At 41.4% G+C, this 15,869-nt stretch overlaps 2 protein-coding genes and 1 long non-coding RNA gene across 4 annotated transcripts in view; all 3 read right to left on the minus strand.

Annotated features, from left to right (window-relative positions):
* Positions 1–267: 267 nt before the first annotated feature.
* On the minus strand, positions 268–8,174 carry gtf2a1 (general transcription factor IIA, 1). The gene is made up of 10 exons (XM_010756943.3): positions 7,924–8,174; positions 6,164–6,265; positions 5,665–5,851; positions 5,237–5,301; positions 4,162–4,237; positions 3,932–4,056; positions 3,171–3,275; positions 2,730–3,011; positions 2,250–2,339; positions 268–1,257 (listed from the first exon to the last, which is right to left on the minus strand). Exons 1-10 carry the CDS (start codon positions 7,951–7,953, stop codon positions 1,150–1,152), a joined length of 1,170 nt encoding a protein of 389 aa, XP_010755245.1. The 5' UTR covers positions 7,954–8,174; the 3' UTR covers positions 268–1,149.
* Positions 4,306–5,224, minus strand: LOC113746857 (uncharacterized). Its single transcript, XR_003463190.1, has 2 exons — positions 4,976–5,224; positions 4,306–4,807 (listed from the first exon to the last, which is right to left on the minus strand). It is a non-coding gene; the product is annotated as an uncharacterized LOC113746857 (long non-coding RNA).
* A 3,352-nt stretch (positions 8,175–11,526) lies between the features above and the next one.
* Positions 11,527–15,869, minus strand: part of ches1 (checkpoint suppressor 1) — a 58,420-nt gene continuing 54,077 nt past the window's right edge. For both annotated transcript variants that reach the window (XM_019270460.2, XM_019270463.2), the window contains exon 6: positions 11,527–15,495. In XM_019270460.2, the coding sequence (XP_019126005.2) occupies positions 14,937–15,495 (559 nt within the window). In that variant the 3' untranslated portion in view covers positions 11,527–14,936. The remainder of the gene's footprint in view (positions 15,496–15,869) is intronic.

The following is a 15,869-nucleotide window of genomic DNA, read 5'->3' on the forward strand; positions in this document are numbered from 1 at the left end:
ACTCTCTCTCTCTCACACACACACTCACACACACACACACACACACACACACACACACACACACACACACACACACACACAGGACAGAGCACGCTGTGGCTATTGATTAACTTGACTGACTGATTTCACGACACACTGATAAACTGACAGTGCAAATTTTCAGATGGCTGCAGAGAAAACTAAAATAAGAGAAGATACACCAACAGGACAAACTCGCAGACATTTTGTACAATTCTTAAATGAATTCAGTGTTGGATCTGCTCTCTCTTCTTTTTTCTTTTGTTAAGTTTTGGGATAAAGATGGAATGAAGCTCCAGAGAAGCCGATGAGGAAAATAACAGTATTTTTGGATTCAGCACTGCTTAGATTAAAAAAAAAAAAAAAAGCCTCCAAACAACTACTTATTATTTTAGAATTCCTGTAATTTCACCTTCTTCATCTTAAGCCTTCATCAAATGTGTTTAAAAAATGTTTTAAAACAATAACAGGTTAACTACATAAAACACTCTGGAGCACCATTGTCATAAACATGAATTGAGACAGATTTTTACGATCCAAGAACAAAAATTAGAAGCCAAAAGGGTGATTCTGGCCATTCTAAAGGCAGCGATCTTGACTGGTGGCACTAAGTTTGGACTTAAATGTAGACACGAGTCAATCCAGTCAACCGACTACAGTGCATCATGAAGATGTTTCTCATCTACGGGGTTATAATGAATGACTTCTGACCTCCTGTGGCAGGGCAGGTCAGGTCACTCTGGTCCACTACACCTGTACGATGTGAAATGCTTACTTTCCAATGTATGCAAATTCTCTCAGGAAAAAAAAAAAAAAGGACAAGCCTGGAAGAAGCACAAAGAAACGATAAAGAACGCTCTGCTCACAGGCTTTCCCTTCCCCTGTAGGTTTCTCATCCCGCAAGGCTAGTCGAGTGTTTTTTTGACGACACCCAGGTTGTTGTTTTTTTTGTTTTTTTTAAATGGTACCTCACAGTCCTTTGGGTTTGTCAGAGTTCTCAAAGACTCAGAATTAGATTCCTGAAATGAATCCAGTCACAGGATATGGAAGGATATTGAAGTGTCTGTTAACTGGATAGTAGGAGCTACAGAGTGTCTGCTCCTGTTGCTTTGTCTTTTGTTTTTTTGTACTTCACCATTCGGCATCCCCAATGGCTTTGGAGAAGACATAGTCTCTCCCATTCAGATTCATGATCCCGTCCTTCAGGTGGAATTTCCATTTGTTCTTACTTCTGTGAATCTGGAGAGTAAAGAAAAGGAAATGAATGTTGTGGGCGTCGCGGACAGATGGACAACGTTTCATCTTACAGTGAACGCAGTCTCTAATGTCTTTAAACCGCACACACACGGGACTCAGCTGGACACAATTACTGCATTATTACAGAGTTCATCAACAGTTCCTTATACGATTTGAAATATTATCAAATAGTGTTGTAACACAGGACTGTGATACAGGCGATCAAACACGGCAAAAACAGCTAATATTCAGTCAAGACTGTCAAGTCCTCTGTAGTAAACCTGCTTTTGTTTATAGTTAAGTTACGTTTTATGATGACTGGAAAAAAAAAAGTCGGCATACTGGTATCTCCTTTACTGCAATATTCCTTAAAAAAATAAAACATTCAGCACACGGTTTACATTAAGTTATTGTATCCGTGAGTAATCATTATGCCCGTTTGTCCCAGCGTGTTGGCTGGAGCTCAGCAGGAGAGACCGTGGTGCCAGCAGGACGCACAATTTTACTTTCTCTTGTATTAATACCTTTGCTCATCGTCTGTGATGTCAAAGTCAGATTTCGACACTTTCAGAGGGAGTAAAATTGTGTGTCCTGTTCGATGGGATCAACTTATAAAATCCCACGGCCACCACAGAGCATCATCCTGCAGAGCTGCTGACAGTGACAAAGTAGCGCTGAACTTGAACAGACGAATATTCATAGTGTTAAAACAAACTTTCTAAATCATACTTTTTAGGAACCAATAATAGTTCAAACATTACCGTCCATTTCACTTTGAGTAGGGTACAGCTCTTTAGTGTTTATTGTGATCGGATTACCCGAGACACGTTAATGCCAAGTACAACAGTCCAATACCGATGACCTGTCCAGGCTTAGAGAGCTGAACCGGAACAACATGCTGTAGTGTAAAATCTACGTGTATAGGGGATATAAAAGGAATAAAAGGAAACATGCAGGTTGTGCCACATTCTCTCACCAAACAAATCATTACTTACCTTGTCATACTGGCACACGACTACATTCTCTGTATCAAACAGCTCCTGGTCCTCCTCGTCACTGACATCGTCTCCACTGTTCAGAGGCTCCTGGTGAGGAAACCGAACCAACAAGTTCAACAATATTAAATGTTGTAGACGTTTGTTGTTTCTGTTGGTGCAACAGCCGCTAAAATCTATTACACATTGGAACACACAGACACAGACAAACATCCCATTGATTTTGTTGTAGGAGAAACACACTTGTAAATGATCCGTATTTATTATCTGGGGAAGAGACAGTGTTATTATAAGATGTATAACATCTCGTTTTTATTTAACCGGAGGAAAAACATCTAAGCTTATATTGATTTATGAACCTCCTTTTTCAAACACTGACTCACAAGGAGCAATTCTAATTACTTCTGCTAAGCCTGACAGCATGCACCTCTGCAGCACAGCTGACATTAAACAACAGCATTTGTTTCCTCTGCTGCCCACCTCTTCCACCTGCCCGTCCTCTCCCCCATCCTTGTCCTTCTCCTCGTCGTCATCTTCATCGTACTCCTCCTCCTCATCCTCGTCTTCTTCCGAGGAGGTGTCTCCGGTGCCGTCCACCTGCAGCATCATAGGGGGCTGTTGGGCCTGAGGCTGGGGTTGAGCCTGGGGCTGGCCTTGCTGCTGGGCCTGTGGGGCTGCTGCAGCCTGGGCCTGCTGAACCTGCTGGACCTGAGCTGTTGCTGCTTGACCAGGCTGCTGCGCCATAGCTGCTGCCTGCATCACCTAACGGGAACAGAGCCCCAGACGAGAAAACGGTAATTCTCAGGTCATTAGTCTAATTAGGTAGTTAGTGTCAAAGAACAGCATGAACATATGTATATGGAATTTATAGATTGGGGAAATAAAATTTAATCCGAATGAAGGAATTGAAAAAGTGCTGACCTGTGTACTGCCTTGGACTTTGTTTCCTGAAGCTAAGACAATCTGCTGTGGCTGGATGATGACTCCTGTTTGCTGGGGTAGGCCTCCCTGCAGAGGAGCCAGGACCTGAACAGAAAGTAAACAGGAAGAACATACATAAGCATGCGTGTATTGTCTTATTGGCCGTGTTTCAACCCAAAAGTATCGTCAACTTTAACTGAACTTTGAGCAAGTCGGTCACCGATTCTCTAGTTGGAAAACCAGAAGGGGCGTAACAGGGTGACGCAATTAAAAGGTTTTACCAGGTTCAACGGTTTGCTTCATGCATTATTGAGAGGAAGATTACATCATCACGTAGCGATGGATTTCAAATGCATTTTACTACAGATGGTTCAACCGGATGCACGTCATGATATAAAGGTCATGGATAAGATCTCTTAGGGAAAAAGGGTGAAGGTTGAGTAGTCATCAGCCTGAATGACTTTATGTCGTTCGTGGCATTTCTGTTCCTATACTTTAAATTGTAATTTCCATTAGTTGGTTCTTCCACTGCCTCAACGGGAGAACCAACCGCCATGAAGCCAAACAGCTTCACTTAACTTACTTGTCATGAACAGATTACCACAGGATGCAGGATGATACTATGAGATGTTGGTTGCCCTTCTAAAGACTACAATAAACAAGATGCATGCAGCCATGCTCTACATCTAACCCCATTTTATGTTTAGTTTTCACCTCTGTTTACCGAAGATACCTGTTCCTACCTGTGCAATGGAGCATACCTGTTGTATGACCGGTGCCTGCACGCCACCAGGCTGCATCTGCTGCTGAAGAAGGATCTGCTGCTGCGGCTGCTGGATGATGTACTGAGCTCCATTGGCAGCACGGAGCACCTGCAGGATCTGACCTGAGAGAGCAAAGAACAGATGTGAGCGCTGCGTTTGAAAAATTTGAATAACTAAGAATTTCTTCGCAATCTGATGTGCAAGTTAACGTGTGCGAGTGTTAAAACCTTGGCTGGTGATGAGCTGTTGGTATGGGCCGACCCCTGTGGGCAAAGCAAGAGTTGCTGCGGTAGCTGCTGCACTCTAGAGGAGAGAAGGAGAACACACTTTTAAGAGTGACTGAAATGAGGCACTTGTTTGCACACACATACGCACACACACAAAGTATGTCCACAGGTAAAAGCCGTAAAGCGAGGTTTTAGCCTTTAATAATGTGGGGAAAGCTTCAGTTTTAAGGTTGTGAAGGTGTAAATGTTCTATACAGGTATTACAAAATAACACCAAGTAGGTAAGATTTGTCTGGAGACAGCTTAATGTATTTATTTCTACAGCAGCGCAGATGTGAGCCTCGACATTAACAGATGGCTGGCTGAACAGAAGTGTTGTTTGAGAGTGGGAAGTACAAAAGGAAGGGAACTGTTGAGACTCCATTGTGCGAGATTAAAACCGATGAAGGGAAAGGTGTGTTTGTCGGTGCATGCGAGACACAACAGGAGCATGTAAGAGGATGTATTATCTCTGGCTTTATCTTCGCTGTAATCCAGGCTACAGAGCAACACGAAAGGTTCCTTCTCTCCTCTGCTCTGTTGCTTTCCATGTCACTCTGCCCCTCCATCTGTCTGCTACTAGTCCTCCTGCTCTGAGGAAAAAAGCCTGAGGAAACACGTTTCTTGTGTTTCACGATTCTCTTCTCGTTGACTAGCACTAATATGTGCATTGGAAAAAAAACTTGTCATAATTAATAAAATAAAAGAGAGATTTCCAGCATGTTGAAAACTTCAATCAAAAACACTTGAACAGTGAAAGTGTAAGTTTTCTCACAGGCAATGTGCAAGAACAGCTCCAATTGTTGACGCATGAACACCTCTGACTCGTGTGGAAACCGTTAAATTAGACATCTGTAGTGGCAGAGAGTGTGCTCGCTCAGAGGGCTATATATGGCCGCAGAGTGAAGAGCAGGCAAAATCACATTTGTACACTACAAACTTCAGCAAGTAAAGGAATCCTCAATGGATGTGATTGCATTCAATCTTCGTTCTTCTAAAACTTTATGTTCATTTCATATGTGTATTATTTACTTACCATCCCTGTTGCACTCATGTGCTGTAGAATTTTGGAATCCTGAACAATGACTTGCTGCTGTGGAGCTGTGGAGATAAACGTGTTTAAATCAATATGAGCCCAAACCACTTTCTAATAATATTCTTACAAATTAAACAGAGAAAGAGATCTGCAAACACTGATTTGGTCAAGTTATTTAATCTGCTACTGGCTATCAAAACCCAATCTGGCAGTTATGCATAATAACTGCTGTTTCTGAGTATCAGATTCTGTCAAACAATCCCTTTAATTGATTCATTTTCCTCAACTGTCAGTGGGAAAAGAAGCAAAGGCTAAAGTTGACTTGTTGAAACTGACATTTTTGTGGTGTGTACTGCACAAATGACATTCACAGACGTTCTTTACTTGTTCTTTAGCACCACAGTGTGGTAGTGCCAGTGCTGACAAACCTTGCTGCTGCTGGGGGGGCAGGATAACTTGCTGGGTCTGTGCTGGCTGTGTCACCTGCTGGACTTGTTGGACCTGCTGAACCTGCTGTTGCTGCTGTTGTTGCTGCTGTTGAGCGGCCTGCAGGGCCTGCTCCTCGGTATGGAAGCCCTCCACTGCCTTGGACTGCAACAGTTTGTTTTCCCATAGCTGAAGCACAAGGAAAGGAGAGGAAAGAGCAGACACCATTTATTCATAACCGGTCACTGCTGTATTTTATAATTAGATCCGCTTTTAAAAACATTTTGTGATATACCACTTTCATTAAAACAATAAATCCATTGAGGACTTTCCCACGGAGATATACTTCATCACTCACTGTACAGGGGGAATTCTCAAATGAGTAGCTGACATTTAGGAAATCATAAAGTCAACAACTTCCTACTCTTTGATGAGCCAGAAGCACACACCTCGTCACACTTCCACCTATAAAAAGGGAACAATAAAGCCGAGGACAGTTACCGTTTTCAGCTCCAGAAGCACTTGCTCGTCCACCCCCTCGTCCAGGAACAGCTCTCGCACCTCGTTGATCACATCCTCAATCACAGACTTGTATAGTTTAGGCTGCGAGGAGGGAAAAAAAAAAACACAGGAAAGAAAAAAAACATTTTCATGATTGCTTGCTAAAGAATACACTTATAAACAAAACAAAAAAAAAAACATCTGGTGTGATCAATATTTGCCAACTTTTACAAAGAAACGGGTGTGGAATAAAAAAATGTTTAATAAGAGCAGCTGGTGTGACAGCATGTTTAACAGAAGACATAATAATTTTGCCTTGCCAAATAAGCTTAAATGTGTATAATTATTGTGGTAATATCTGGTGTACAGCTGTTTATGGGCCCATGCTACATATATATATACATATATATATATTTAAAACGTATGTACGTCACTATACGGCTTGTTGTGCTAATCCATATGAACCAGGTCTATACACCGTCACGACCAACAAGGTACACAACATATATCCCTCGGGATACCGTGGCATGTGTTACGCACACCAACCGCAAACGTTTAAAGGTTTACATTACGACACAACGCGAGGGAAAGCGACACAATGTTCGCGTGAAATGGAAAAGACACGCAGGCCACCGCACTGCGCCCACAGCACCGCATTGTCCCCAATGTCCGCAGCACGGACCTCGGTCTCTGCTTCCCTCCCCCTCGGCCCCGTCTGCTCCACTATTTAAAGCACAGTGTGGTGTTTATATGTAGAGCCGGTGACGTAGCGTCGAGTAGCACCTTCCCATCCCGGGCAGTCTATATTAGAGAGCCAATATGGCTGTATAAAACCAGGCAGCAGAAAGGAGGAGGGCCAGAACCGGAGCGAGAGGAGACGTGGAAGCCATTTTACGGAGCGGCGACCTGCGCGCTCGACGGCACCGTGCATTGTACAATTATGTGGCGGAATGTGAATGATATTTTCGGTTTAATAGGTTATCAGTAGGCAGCTTTAACTAACTAATATGGTTTTGGTCGGTGGGGAGCGGGACAAAATTGTTATGAGATGGGTAAAAGTGGTGGTTTGGGACGGCTATTCTGCCTTCTGGTCGTGGAATGGTGGACAATGAGCGTTGACGACTTTCGGCTAAAAAGACTTTAATTTCTTTTTTTTTTTACTCATAAAAATAAGCTCAATTCAGTCGCAGTGGATAGTGGCAATGTGCTTTGCATACGTCTGCATTTTAAGAAGTTATATATTAGCTTATATTTATCATTCGTCCTTCACTTAAATCGACACAAGCAATGCGTTTAACTAAAGTCACAGCAGAGAACATCAAATCCACATTTTTTAAATGAATGGATCCATACACAAAATGTCAGAAACCACTGAGACACTACCATGAAACAACTGATAGACGCTTTAACCTGACAAACAACCCATAACTTACAACTTAAAAAACTGCACCTTCATCACTAATACTCAGCTTGTTTTCTGATTTTTTCTTTAAACGAAATACAGCTTCTCTTACATTAGCCGCTGGTCCTGCCAGATGGTTTCATCTGAAAGAGCAGTCTAGTTTCGAAAACTGATTAAAATGGCCGATAGACTGAACTTAAGTCTTCATTTTATTTGATATAACAGTGAAGTGTTTGTTAAAGCATTTTCATGTTACTGAAATAAATGAAAAAAGAAAAAAAAAAACAGCCCGTCCACAGCTTTCATTATCTTTACCCCCATTTTTCCCCGCTGACAATCCTTAGAGATTGATTCTTACCACTGGGTTCGAGTTAGCCGAGCTCGCCATTATACGCGTAGTGTAAAAACCACACGGAAATAGGCGAGAAATAGAGCCAAAAATTACGAAAAACGACTTAAAACAACTGGGAACGATATTTTAAAACAGCCGGCATCACTTTTGTAAATAAAACACAGTTTTAGCGGTCTTATTTACAATCCCGGGCTGCGACTCCCCAGCCGTCCTCCTTCCGTCGTTGTCCTGCTTTATATACTGAGCGATGGAGCTGCGAGTGCGCGAGACATAGGGCAGGGTCAAGTCGCACGTATCGCGAGATTTCGTGCGGAGTTATGACGACAAATCGATTCAGTGCTGCTGGGAAATGTAGTTTAAATGTGTCGAGCGGAAAATAAATGTTAACTCAGCGCACCAGCTTTATAATGCTCAGTGATCTTGTTTACTGAATTAGGCCAACTGTAAATATGACGACCCATATACTGAATCAACCTCAGGCTGCCAACAGCCTTAATTTATACACACTTCACTTACTTTGAGTCATTTACTGAATGTTCATTACAGGACTGTTTTTGTAAATATTGTACATATATTGTGTATACATATTTCTATTGTAGACAGACACAACATTTAATCTAATCTAGATACTTCAAAATTAAACATAGAAAATAGCCCATAGTACATTACACTACAAAAAATGGATGTAGCCACAAGAATTTGAGGTTCACAAATATTATTTTTTCTCAAAATATTTTCAATGCAGATTATCCATATTGAGCACTTATAGCTGGCCAAATCAAATTACCTTTACAAAAGCCATGTGTTGTCTACACACAGTATAGCCTGTCCTCACACACAGTGTTGTAATGTGTGTGAGAATAGGCTATACTGTTGTACCTGTAGTTTGTGCCACCACAGAGTGGAGCACTTGTCTAAGAAACTCCATGTCACATGTGATTTTCATAAATGAATAGAGCATTTATCATTTCAAGTGTTTAAAACTGCCATTCTATATATATATATATATATAGACTAATTGAAAATGTAATCAAATGTTATCTGGTCTTATTATAGTAACTTATTTTTTTGTAATCTTATAATGTAACCCAGATTACATTTAATCCATTACCCTGATTGTATCTATGGATATTGATAAAGGAGTAGCCTAGATAATGAACAAATATAAACCACAAATGGAAACTTGGATTTCATTTTATTCTTTTGAAGCCAGTTGATTAAAAATTGCTGTGCTGCAAATCTAATGATAAAGAGTGTAAAAGGGGTCACTTTAATAATACCACTCTGAAATCCAAGGTCTTTGTAATTGGTCTCTGTCAAGGCTCACGTCTGACTGCACTCAAATGTGTGTTTTCTTTTAAGCCATTTGTCTTGAAGTGGTCAGAGTTCACAGAAAATAGTTTATAGTTTAATAGTTTATGAGCTATGGTGAAAATATGACACATTTGTTGGTAATTTATATTGCCTCATATGTCAAGAACAGGATCCTGATTCAAACTGTCTCTTTTCTTTTCACAGCTGCCTTTTTTAAGCACCACCATTGAGCAATTTCTATTTTCTTTATTTATAACAGACATTAATCAACATTTCTGTGGTGACCTAACTTACTCTGGAAACATTTCAACTGAGCTACATTTTCAAGTGTTTCAACTTTTGTCTTGACCTAGATACTTAAAAACTCATTGTTACTTCAGAGTGCTGACAAGAACATTTCATCAGGTACTGTACTCATCAGGTGCTGTAAATACAACTTATGTCCAGTTTCTACTACTTTATACTTCCACTTCCACTTGAATATTATACTTTTTACTGAAGGACGTTATACATTTTTAATTTTCTAAATGTATAAAGATTAGAACAGATTAAATGTTTACACATAAAACATGATTAGTTTGTAAAATATCTTGCATTTTTATAGATTTAAACTTGTATTAATCAATATAACAGTACATATACTGTATGTAGTTTTTCTTCTCACTACTTCTCTGACTTTGATTCAACATGAATGTTTGAGAAACTTGTTTTACACTGATGGCTTGATGGGATGAAAAGCTGCACGAGTGGTCTGATTTTAATTCAGCTTGGAGGGATAAAGCATCATAAGACTAGAGCTGTGTACCTCATGAGGTTGCCATGGATACCTGTGGATTTTAACAGTTCATTATTATTCATATTAAATTTCTGTAATGTAACAGTGCATCTGTGTGTGAATATGTGGTGCCTTTGTTTATATTTCAAACACACTTTCCATGTAGTAACATCTTACCGCCACAAGAGTGTGATCACACCACATGCCAGGAGTCCCGAAAACAAGCTCTCATTCTTGGATTCGATGACACGCACAATGCATTCACTTTGGTAACTATCTTACATGTAATTCAATAAAGGAGGAGTGGGAGGGGGGTAGTGAATTTTTGGACAAGCCCTGGGCCACTGCCATGGGTTCTGTTTGTTTAATCCAAAATACACCTGTCCTAACTACCACAGGAACATTTCCACAAAAAACAATAAAGCTTTGCAGTAAATGAGAGCTGACAAGAGAAATGTTACCTCCACTTCTGTCTCCATGGAAACTTGCCTCACTGGTCATTCTGTGGATATGGATGATATAGACAGAGGAACACAAAGCTCTCCGTGAATCAATCCACTTAACGCTCCATGGTGCCTCCTCTAAGACAACAACTGACTTCATTTCATTCATTTCACTGAGGGGAAATCAAAGGCCTTCCTGACACTGATGACAACATGCTTTTCAATTCACTTGTAACCTTTTGCTTTGAAAGGGGAAAAGGAAGTGCTGTGAAAAAGATGATTGGAGGCTTGTGTCTGGTGGGTGTTTCTCAGACTGTGAGATTTGATCAAACATAAAGCTGAGTTATCCGAGGCACGCTGTCGCTACCTTTGAGTCTCACTCTCGGTAACTGAGTAGTATGATGCCCTCTAAAGATCTAGAGAATGCACCCCCCCCCTTTTTCTTTGCTGTAGTTGCATAGCAACAGAGGAGCTGCTAGCTCCAGTTGTGTTGGTGGTGTGAGCGCGCTGCACAGGGAGGCACTGGCTCGAGATTAAGCCTGTCTCGGCTTCAATTATGAATGGGCTTCCACTGCCACACGGCTCCAAAATGGCACCACTCAGATTGCTAAGGCATTGAGAAACTCTATGGTATACTCTTTTACTTGTTTGCCTCAGGGGAGAGAGAGCTGAGTTTGACTTTAATCAGAAGTATTGAACTTGAATGATTAGAATAAGTAAATGAATAATTAACTGGCAGAAGAGGCATGGTTATGATAAGACCCTTGTTGATGGGAATATGTGAGGTTAATGATTGGGGTCAGTCTTGAGAGCAAATTAAAGAGTCTCCAGTCTCACAAAGCCAGCACTTGGGGGTTGCATGTTTGAAGCGGTGAAAAGGAGGGAGGGGGTAGAAAGGATGATATGCTTTCTGGTAAGCCTTTACTATATTTAACTGCTTTAACTGAGTTTTTCAGAGGAGAAATGATTAGAGCACTGCTTGAACTGCCTGCCAGTGATGCCCTTATTAAATGTGTCATAGTAGCTGACGTGGGTATCGTTCTCTTTGATTTCCGTCAAAAGGAACAGCCAAACTAATCTTCTGCAACTTGTATTTTTTATTATTGCAACCAACTGGAAGACAATACATCACATAAACATCATTGCAGTTTTTCAGAAAATGGAAAACAAAATAAAACAACATTTATATATTTTTTGCCACGGTATTGGACAACGTTGATATTTACATGTAGTGATGAAATAGGTCTTGAAATCATTCTTTGGCAATATGATTGCACAATAAGGAGAGAATTGAACATTTACTGAAAAAACCAACACCTGGGTGTACTCTGCATCACATCTCACAGATCAATAACAGTTTTGCATTTTGACATCTCTAACCTATGGCTTTCCAATATTCAGCTCAGACAGTCACCGAAAAAATAATGGCAGTATTGTAGATCATTTTTGTCAGAGAGAAAACAAAACAGAAAATGAAAATGCGCATAAAAACATCAACAAATTAAAAATGGCAACTTTTTTTTTTTTTTTAAAGAGCGTTTCACTGAATGTTTGGCAGGTTTGAAAGAAACACTTGTTTTTTCGGGGGATTTTCAGGCAGTGAAGTATATTTCCTTTGCTTTAAAAACGTCCCAAGTATATTTTATGTCTTGCTCTGTTTTTCCAGGACCCATAGGTCAGGAGTTCATCTTTCCTGCATGTCACCGAGTGAGTCAGAGGAAAAAAGCAACACATTCTCCCCTCGACATGCCTCTTGCCAGCTGAACACGTTATTATTCACCACAACGGTGGATTGTTACTGCAAATACAGGAGAGTGCTTGACCCAGGCGACGGGAGCACTCAGACAGATATCAGACGAGAGACGGATGGCACACAACAAGAACACTGACAGTGTCTCCTTTTAGCCTTTTTTTTTTTTTTTATATGTCGGCATGGATACCATACAAAATGCAAAGCCAGTGATGCATGCTACAGGTGGCAAAAGACTGTACCAGTGGATGGGACATGCATTTGTTTGCCTGCTTGGCTCGCTGACAATCACCCAACAGCTTAAATAAAACCTTGTGTGACTCTGCTGCTACAACCAAACCCAGCCTATAGTTTTCCCCCTATAAAGCTGTTTATCTTATGCACTGCATCTCTGCAAGCGAGGGGAGAGAAAAATTAATACTTTAATGCATTCCTGTTTCAGCAAAAGCATGCCGAAAAATGGCAGTGCAGTACTCCTGATGCAAAACTGTCAAAGCTCACTACTGCCCTTGTGAATTTCAATCGAGTCAGTGTTTTCATGACCCAAAGTGAGGTACACATACACCTTGTAGAGTGGCAAAATATATAAAAAAACAAAAAGAAAACAACAACCTCTGATCTCCAGATTGGGCTCTTGAGATAAATATGAGTGTGTGCAATGTTTACATCCACACGGCAGGTAATCAAAAAGTTAACAATACTGTATGTAAATGAAAAAGCAAACTTTTTTTGTCATTTATGTCGTCTCCTACATTCTTCTTTCTTTTCAATTTTACTCCCAAGTAGCCTTTTTTTTTGGAGATATGAGGTTCTTTCAGGACACCTACAAAGTTTCCCATGCCCGTCTGATCCATACATTTACACTGAACAATGCCAATGGAAAATAAGGACACATGTACATTTACACACAGGAGAGAGAAAAAAAACAAAACAATACTGTTATAAATAAAGACAGGTAACGTTCTGTCAAAACATGTCCGAGACATGACAAACAGAGGTACTGAGGGCAGGCAGGCAGGCAGGCACAATGTTAAAGGGTGTGTGTCCCTGGGCACACAAACTCACACACTCTACAGATGTGTTCTGAAATAACACTGGGGTTAACATTGAACACCTAAAAATCACTGTACAGGCAGAAGAAGACGGAAGCCCACCCCTAAGAGGTGATTCAGCTGGCCTACATAGCCTGAACCCGAAGCCCAGAGGTGGCACCCTCTGGCCTCTAATTGCAGAGTGATCGCCCACGTTCCTCCCTGAAGACGTGTCTTTGAAAGCCCGCTCAGAAAAAAAAAAAAGAACCCAAAAAAGATTCAAAGAAAAAAAAAAATCCAATATAATCACGGGTATAAGAATTGGCGGCAAAACTTTTTTTCTTTCCTCTAGGATCAAGGTTTATATGAAAATAAGTCATGCTTCATGCTAAATACATCGTTTATCTTACATGATCTTTGAATAAAAAAGATTTGCTTTTTATCTTATTTACAAGCACCCATGCAATATAACTGAGAAAGTCCTGCAGGTCAAATTGCTTCAATTAAGAAAGGAAAAAAATAAAATATTTTCTAACCTTTTTACAGAGTTGTCCACACGGGACAAATTGCTTATATCTTTATGAGGGTAGAGTGAGGGTAAACAGACACAAACAGAAATCTAAACCCACAGTTTATGTATATAGTTCTTTGACATTGTCAAATGAATAGGAAGGTGTGGTAGCTACTGGTAGCTACGATATCTATACCAGGTGTCTACGTCTATGGACAGAAGTACTGGGGAAGTTTTAGGGACGTTTACATTATGCAACAACAACAACAAAATGAAGGAGATATTGCCTCAGACCCGGCACACTATCCATCTCTATGGTGATAAACATGACCTTTTTTTTTTATTTTAAAATATCTATTCTTAAATACTATGAGTGCTCTTGAAATAAACCATGTCTTTACCCATGATGCTTCTATTATAAGTGGCGTTAAATAATCTTAAGTGCATGAATATATATCACATTGGGTTTTACAATTATTTTGACACTTAAGGTCATTCACTCTAGCTCTCCTTTACTACTATGCCTTCTTTTTTTTTCTTTTTTCTTTTTTTTTGTCAGCTGTCGTATCGGCTACATGAAGCAACCTGGTCGCTTATCTTTGGCACAGTCTCACATTTGTGCTCGTGGATGTATAGGCGAGTGATGCCAGTGGGCGGCCACCCCGAGAGAGCCCTAAGCCTCGTCAAATAGGGGGGGGGGGGGGGCCCCCGTCTCGTCGGCGCTGGCGTCTCCGCTGGCATCACTGCAAGATTGCTACAGATTCACATAGAAACAAACAGGTAAGACAAACAGCCATCTTCTGTGTTCGTATACTGTGCGCTCCTCAATGTGATTCGGCTTTGTCGTGTTCAACTTGTCCAAATTAGTGACAAAACATGCTTTTTTTTATGGCTTTCATCCCCTTTTAAACAACAAAAACAACAAAGACACATGAGAAATACCCATTGATGTTAGTGTTGCTGAACATGTAGGAAAACATAGATTTTTGATATTGCCACAAATAAGTAGGATTCACCTAATGCCCTGCAGATAGATAGAGGGAGATGAGAAGTGTCCGTTGAGACTAATGCTGTAGTAACGTTACCTGTTGACCTATTTGTGTATTGTATATGCGTGTTAATGTGTGCGTGTGTGTGCGTGGTTTAACCGTCTGTGTGTGTTTGCATGACTATGTACTTGTTCTATGTGTGTGTCTTAGTTTCTCAGGGCCTCTTTCTGCTCCTTCTGGCCCTTGGCGGTGCGGTTTGTGATGTTGTTGAGGCAGGCTCTGACCCCTGCAAGGTGGAGCAGCGACCCCGCCGCCTCCTTCATCTCCTCGTCGTCGCTCTCCGGCGGCTTCTCCACCGCCGCCGCACGCCGCTTCTTCAGCGGCAGCGTGTCACTAATGCCCCTTGCTCGGTTTTTGGTCCAGGGCAAACTGCTCCCCGCCAGAGTCCCAGCTCCCGCCCCCGAACTACGTCTCTGTCCGCGCAGGGGCTGCTGGGAAATGTAGGTGGTGGCGGCGGTGGTGACGTGAGAATCCAACGGGATCTCCCGTGGCTCGGGTTTGACGTCTGACTGGATTTCCACGGCGATGATGTCGTCGTCGTCGTCCAGTGGGGAGGAAGGGGTTCCGACTTGGGAAGAGCACAGCCTGCTGGGGGATTTGGCTGTGCTGTAAGTGTGGTCGTCCTGGAGGTCCTCGCTGCAGGGTGGAGGAGAGTATCGGGATGGGCTGTCCTGTCCTCGGCTTAGATAATCTCCCAGGGATGATCTGTATGAAGCAAGGACACAGAGCGAGAGAGAATATTGTTACTCCTGCTGTCACACTGCCAGCCAGGTGGCCCCCAGGTATACGCTTCACTCCACTGAAGCTGCTCCAGTTTGCTCTGCATTTGGCTGCCAAGCAAAAAAAAAAAAGCGATAATCTATCACCCTCAAATAGCCCCCTCGGGTCCTATGTGCATATTTCTCAGGTCAGATTAAAACCTTGCGTCTCCCAAAAAAAAAAAAAAAAAAAAAAGATGCAGCCTTTCCTTTTAGAAACGAGCAGACTCATTTTCAGATTGCCACCTATGCATTTTTCAAATGACACAGTGCATTTCGAGCAGCTCTCATGCTTTCTAAACTTGCTCAGCACATAAAGGA

The sequence above is a fragment of the Larimichthys crocea genome, chromosome XI, assembly GCF_000972845.2.
Source record: "Larimichthys crocea isolate SSNF chromosome XI, L_crocea_2.0, whole genome shotgun sequence".
NCBI lineage: Eukaryota > Metazoa > Chordata > Actinopteri > Sciaenidae > Larimichthys > Larimichthys crocea.